General features: G+C 39.4%; 1 protein-coding gene across 1 annotated transcript in view; it reads right to left on the bottom strand.

Moving 5' to 3' along the window:
- Positions 1-2,017: 2,017 nt before the first annotated feature.
- STOX2 (storkhead box 2) overlaps positions 2,018-7,165 on the bottom strand; it is a 68,775-nt gene continuing 63,627 nt past the window's right edge. Inside the window, 2 exon segments of the mRNA XM_035897819.1 lie at positions 2,018-2,245; positions 6,718-7,165. The exon segment at positions 6,718-7,165 is cut by the window's right edge and continues 107 nt beyond it. Of these exon segments, the coding sequence (XP_035753712.1) occupies positions 2,050-2,245; positions 6,718-7,165 (644 nt within the window). The 3' untranslated portion in view covers positions 2,018-2,049.

Genomic DNA, 7,165 nt, shown 5'->3' with positions numbered 1-7,165 from the left:
TATATGACAATTCCCCACAAAAAAACTCTGACTCTACAGTTTGCATGGAATAAGTACGGCTGGAGTTACATATCGAATAATAAGATGCGTCATGCAAAGCATTATATGGTAATTAGAGCACATCTTGGAAGGTATGATAAGGCAGAAGGCTAAAGGCCAAGTGACTTTGATAACCAACCAAAAGCACAATAATTTCCTTTGTGTGCACTGAAAGGTCTTATTGCTCCTATGAAATGGAAATTATACACTGAAACCAAGGAAAACAGACCTGTGCATTAGACCGGGTGTTCTTGACAGAACTGGAAACTGATTGTGTCCAGAGTTAGAAAACCATTTTGTAAGTAAATGAGCTATAGCCAAGGGTGTGACATAAGGCTGAATCTTCAGGAAAGACTTCTGATGACAATAGAGAACATGAGTGAAGCTCAAATGACTTTGTGTACAGAGTAATACATGTCACCAGAACCTGATGAAAATACTGGTTTTTAATATGTACAGTTGGGTTTCATACCTGTGTACTACAAGAGCTAGAAAGTGTAAATGTCCCTTTTCTAGGCCACAATTTGGGCTGTTGAACATGTTAGTTTCTTTGTTATTCTTCCACCAATTAGTCTGTCCTGATTAAAAAAAAAAAAAAAAGAGGAGTAAAATTTGAAGCCAGTTTGTTGCACTACCAGGTTGCATGAGTAACAGAGCAGAATGTGACCCTATACCTAAAAATTACTCTTGGAGTTTAACTATCCTTAGAAGTTACTCTGCAGTAATTAGCACAGTACTAATTACTTTGGAGTAACAGTTTAGGGGAGAGCAATTAGGATATACCATACCTACAGAATTCAGATTTCTACTGCCAACCATGTGGACACATTTAATTTCTAGAAACTAGACATGTCCATAAAATGCTAAATTGCAAATAACATCCACTGAATAAAAAGGCCAGAAGTTTATAATTCTCTAAATTTTGTTCTCTGATAATCACTACAATGTATGCTATTTTTAATAGCCTAATTTAGGCACTCTATTTAATAAGCTACATAAAATAGATTTATGTCCTTCCACTAGAAAGAAATCAATTCTTCAGGCCATACTTGTCATTTATATCATAAAGAATATTTTTGTTCAAAGAAATTAGTTACTCTGATTCCTATATTAATGGCAAGTTGCAATACCAGAAGTGACACAAGAATTAGATTATCTTTTTTAAATACTTGATTTATACTGAAGACATTTGTTATATTTTGTGTCACTCCACACTGTGGCTCCACAACAGTTATAACTTTCCCTTCCTTCCCCATTCCCTCCTCTACGCAAAGGCCCACCTCCTCCGCTGTGACTACGGAAGGTCAAGTATTGAGTCTCGGTAAGTAAACATCTCTCATACTTTTGAAACACAAAAGAAGCCTCCATCTCCCTTCCCACCCTCCATACTTAAAAAAAACCAAACCCCAAACCTCTTTTTACTCGCTTAAACGGGTATTTGCAAAATTGTGTCATAAAAATGCACAGTGAAAATGACTGATTAGTATTAATAATTCACAGATAGAGCTGAGGTCATCACTTGTCATGTTTGGCATTATTTTTCCTCATGGTGATCCTGGCTGGTTACTTCCAGCAGTGGCTCAGTTTTTGAAGCATAAAACCGATCAACTCTGCAGCAGAGTTTAGCCTCTGACCGGGGGCATCACACATCTGTGGCATTTTTTTTAAATGAAGTTGGCAACTGCATGGACATTGAAAATGCAGATTACACTTACAGTGTCTAGACTTTCATATATGTGCTCAGTTACAATTAAGTGAAGCAAAAAGTGTACATATTATCCCTACTGCTATTCTGTTGCTACAGAGCCGCAAATGTGAAAAGCAATACCTTGAAATAAAGATTTCTTTGTTGCCCCTAGTCTACATAGCAGCACAGTTTAAGTAAACACTAAAACTGTGGTTGAGATGCTTTTTTTTTTTTTTTTTTTTTTCCCCAAAGATGTACATCAGTCCCAGTGTCGTAAACTTTGCTGTACAGGATGAGACAGAAGATCTGAGGCAGGATGACTGTCAGACACTAGTGACAGAAGCTTGCAGGCAGTTAGCAGGTTTCTGCAGTTTCTCAGCTTCACTTGTCGGCGGGTCTGCAGTGGCTCGGAAGTTGAACGCTGGGCCTGCGCCACCATGTGCAGGGCTCAGAGCGGGGTTCTGACGTCTGTTGCTTTCAACAATACTTGAAGTGTTGGATGCCAGGCTCTCACGAGTACTAGAACGGAAAAGAAATATATATACACACTCATATATGACATGCCTATATATCTATCGACCAGACAGGAAAGGAGAATAGAGTGTTTTATAATAGGCATCCTGTATTTGTACATAATGTCACATCAATGAACCATGTCATTTTGACGCTACACATATGTTCCTCCAAAACGGGTTCCAGAGGTACTCGGCAGTCATCATACTGTAACACGGGTATAGCATGAAGCGGAGCTGAAGCTGTCACACAAACTGTAAGCTGAACCAGTATCAAGCATCTGGATTTTTCACCCATGGAAACAGCTTCCATCTTGCACGTGGAACACATTAATTTTCTTTCCTGACTGGTGTATTTTTGCACAAAGTAACTTCATCAGATCAGCTCTGTGACTAGGCAGAGCTAGGAGAGTAACGACATAACACAGCTTCCTCTGTTCTCTCCTCTTCTACCTATGTCTTTGCACACAAAATATTAACTAAAAATGCTACTTTACGTTAAACCCACAATACTTCCAAACACACCACTTCAATTTTGCTTTGCAGCTGAGACAATTGCAACTTACAAGATGCTGAGAAATCTTAACTGCCTGAACACGATCATGCCCTGAACAACCACCAGTGCTGCTATTTCATTCAGAAAATGGACAATGTTCCTTTAGTTCTAACATATTGTTTATCCATGGGAGTGACAGGACTCCTAGCACTTTTAAAGACTAAGCCTTTTAACGATACATCTAATTATGAACACAGAGGAGCCTGTATTCTAGTCTACAGCTTTTAAAAAACTCGGCCAAGATACGCTAAGGCTAGTTTTACCACTACTACTCTTTTTGTTCTCTTTCCGCTCTCAATAATTTTTGATCTCCAAAGAATGTGTGTCTGTGCAGACAGATTTGGTTTTCGAATAGCCATGTGGTCCCTGGTTTTGTATCCTCCACCTACACCGCTACTTCTTTGCAAAATGACATCACCACTTGCGATGGAGATGTTTACAGAGTACATGTAGAGGACTGAATGGGTTTGTTAAATAAGCACTAGAAACAGAGAAACTAACAACAAAGTAGTCAGTTTAAAGTCAACCTAAATTTACCTGCCACTGAAAGGGGTAGCTCTTGCCTGCCTTGTGTGGACCTGACCCTGCCACATGTTCCTGCTGCCTCCCTGATGCTGAGCCTTGCAGCCAGCCAGATCAGGGACCGCTCTCAGTTAAATACTAGCCCTAAGGAAAACAAGCAAACAAAAAAAAAGAAAAAAAAAAAAAAAAAAAAAAAAGGATTAGTGCTAGCATCAGGGGAAGAGTAGGAATGCACAGCTCTGGATGTGGCAGGGGAGAAATGTGCCAGTGCATGGCATAGGGGAAGGAAGAAACACTTTGTTTAGTTCGTAGGGCCGATTTAAATCATCTTAAACTGACTGAATCTGGAAAAATCAATGATGGTTTCAGGAAAACTTCCACAGATCTTTTAAACGGATCAAAATGGTACTGATCATCTTCTGCCAATTATCGCCTTATTGTCAGTAGTTCCAAACAGCTATGATGGGTGACGCACATAGTAAGAGATCTCTCTGAGCTGCAATGACGTATGGTGCACTTCTGTTTTGATTCCCCTCCTTCTGCTTTTTAATGAAAATAGATGCAACCTTTGTTTTTCAGAGATCATTCAGTATTGTATCATTCTTTATGGGACCACCAATTCCAGATCTTCAAACATTTCCAATTCCGGTATTACAAACTGACCATTACAACATGTATACACAAAGACTGCAGTGAGAATTTTGCATGCAGAGTAATGCCAAAATTAGCTCTTTCTTCAGGTAACAAAAGAGCAGCAGTATTATATAAGCTCTAAAAATAAAGGAATAAAATTAATATTGACAGCTAACATTTGCTATATACAACTTGCATAAAAGCAATGAACAAAATACTGTGAGGTTCTTTTCCCGATGAGGACGTGTTCACGAATTTCGCACACAAAATACTTTAGGTCAAATGACCATCGCAAATCTCTAACTACACCTTGGTTTTTTTCAAATGTCCCCCTCCCCCCCTTTTTTTTTCCAATTTCTCACACTTTAAAAAATATACCTATTCTTTCACAGTGTAGAATTGGTAATTTTGATTCCCCAAGCGATGTTGCACACTTCAGTTTAAATGAAAAGATACCACCACACCTCACGAAGTCGAGAGTTACATCATCAGTGGAGGCTAGAACAGTATACCTGAGGAATATCACTACACGGACATCCTGTTCTCATACTCTTCTCTAGGCATCTGCTAATGGGCACTGTCAGATCTAGATGAATTTTACCAGATGGGTGCTGGATGGCTTTTTTGTATTTCCTGGAAAAGGGCTGCAGAGTACATTTTTTGTTACAAGGTAGGAAAGTAATAACAGCATGGTAATTATAGCCAAAGGGCTGAATTTACCCTCAGCTCGATTTATTTTTAGAGACTTATACCAAGGAGTGACCAAAACTCAGCAAAATCATGCAATTTAATCATCTTGATGCAAAGCTCAGAAAACAGCCTTTGAAATATCCAGACTATATTCTAGTCTTACAAAACCCTACAGAATGTTGCTTTTTTTTTTATTTTTTAAAAAAAAGCTTACTTTATGTGGTCTTACCAAAAAAGGACATTTATTAATAAGTAAACAGTAAAATAAAAAAGAAAGTAATGTGTGGAACACAATCATTAATAAAAGCTGCTTATCCGTTTCCCTTTTCATCTAAACAAAGTGGTATAGCAGCATTAAATCCAGTATGCTCACCATGTTCTGTTCTCTTGTTAGCTAAGTTTAAGATTAACATCAACAGAAATTTTAGCTTTTGTGTAAATAATTAGGGAAGGAAACTTCTGCCTTTGCATTAACCAGAAATGCAAGCTTGATATGCAGCTAGCATACAGCTAGCAAAATAGTATTCTAAGAACCGATTTTCATCCAGTCAACATCCTGTCCTGGAGGTGAAATGCACTCTGCAGAGTGAGACAGGCTGGGCAAGAAGCAAACACCACCATATACTTCCCCACAAAAACTGACTGCAAGTGTAGCACTTCAACTAAAAGAAGAGATTACATTTAAAGAAGAACAGCGCAAATAGCTTCATAGAAAGAGTTCTATGTGAGGAAGATGCCAAGCATCTGCAGATCAATAACAGGAACAAATTAAAAACCTTCTTAAGTTTCCTTTTTAAGCTGGACTCAGTGTAAGTGGTACAATTTACTCAAATTATTTTTCAAATTTTTTACTCAGAGTGACATGACTAACTGAAAATGAAATTTACTTCTGTGTAGAAGCAGGAAATCCTTCACATGCCTTTCTGAAAGCCTTTGCTATAGATTTGAAAAATATATAATTCTGAGGAATAAGAACACCTTTTGCAGGGGGGGAAAAAAAAAACCCAACAAAACCTCCAAAAAACCATTTTCTTTCACCTAATACAAATCCAGTCTTTGAGGTTTTATTCTTAAGCACAGGCAATAAATAACTTACGTTTAAGTAAGACACTGTAAGAGAACTACCACTGTAAATTATTTCTGTGTTCTTAGAGTCATTGTTCTGAACTCTGATGGGTTGCTATCCAGGGCAAACAAAAGCAAGCAAGCTCCATTCCAGCAGGGACCTAGGACTCTCAGAGGCCAGAGAGAGAAGGAAGAAGGCTCAAGTGAAGGATTCTTAAGCTGGAAATGAGCTTGTGAAATCTTCAAGGCAGGGAACACACCAGCAAACTCTCTCCTCCCTACGACTGTAAGACTCCTAGCACACTGAGACTTCCATGATGTCTGAGATTCTTGGAATGGAAATGACTAACCAGCACCACCACATGCAAATGTCTGGACTCTTTTCCCAAGATTTTTAGGCAAGGCACCTCTCTGCTCATGCAGCGCTAGGTCACCTCTGAAGTTCAAATAGCCTGAGCGCTTTCAGCTGTGTGTGGGGAGCAGCTGTTCCAGTCTCACCAGTTTGGAATGGTGATAGATACACTTCCAAAATTTTTGAAGAAAACAAACAAAAAAGCCCAAACCCAAAACAATCAGTTTGGTCGTGGTGTGTTTTTTTTTTTTTTTTTGTCTGAGCCAAAGATTATGCCACCTAGTCATGTCTAGTCTTCCAATTAGTCTTGTTGATGGTATCTTTAGAGGGAAAGGGAAGGGGGGGAGTATGCAGGAGCTCATCCCTTCTATTCTAAATGCAAACACAAGTTTAATACAGAAAAAAAGGATACAGGGAGGTTTTCAGCAAACAGAAAATGAACTAATACAGAGTCAATGCCGCAAATGGTCATTATTTGCTTATGATATGGTGGGAAACCCACACATTTGAATAGCAGATTCCAGAGCTGTAGAAGACAGTCTGAAAACGTGTGTAATTGTTTAACACGGCCCTACGTTCTGTCACCAATATCACACACACATAACTAAAAACGGAACTTTCTGGTCTGTAAAGCTGCAATGAATGTATGTGACAGTCCTACCGTGGAGAGTTGAACCCGCTGTCCACAGTAATGCTGCTGCTGTCCATGCTGTCCAGGCGAGCTGAGTGGGTGGCTCTCTGGTTGTTGCTATTTTCCGTTTCCTTTGGGGTGAGAAGAGTAAGATTCTTCTCAAACTTCCGCTGCAGATCCCTCTCCTTTTCTCTCTCTAGGAGCCACTGCATTGTGCCCACGTCATCCCTGTTCTTTTCTTCCTCAGCATTTTTGTTGGTTCCTTCCTCTGAGTCGTCATCATCAGATACGTTGTAGTAGTCGAAGGAGGCCTCCTGGTTCCCAGTTGTCTCTTGCTGTCTCTGTGAAACAGGTATGACTTGTGTGACTGAGGTTACTATCGCTTGTTCAAGTTTCTCACATCTGACCGGCAAGGTGTCAGAGGGGGTCTTTTGATGGGGCTTTAGCAGGGGTGTGCTAGACTTATGGTAACTATTCA

Source organism: Egretta garzetta, unplaced genomic scaffold (assembly GCF_000687185.1).
Source record: "Egretta garzetta isolate BGI_Z169 unplaced genomic scaffold, ASM68718v1 scaffold46, whole genome shotgun sequence".
In the NCBI taxonomy this organism is placed as follows: Eukaryota; Metazoa; Chordata; class Aves; order Pelecaniformes; family Ardeidae; genus Egretta; species Egretta garzetta.
The sequence above is the reverse complement of the archived record's forward strand: the minus strand, read 5'-3'. Positions and strand labels throughout refer to the sequence as shown.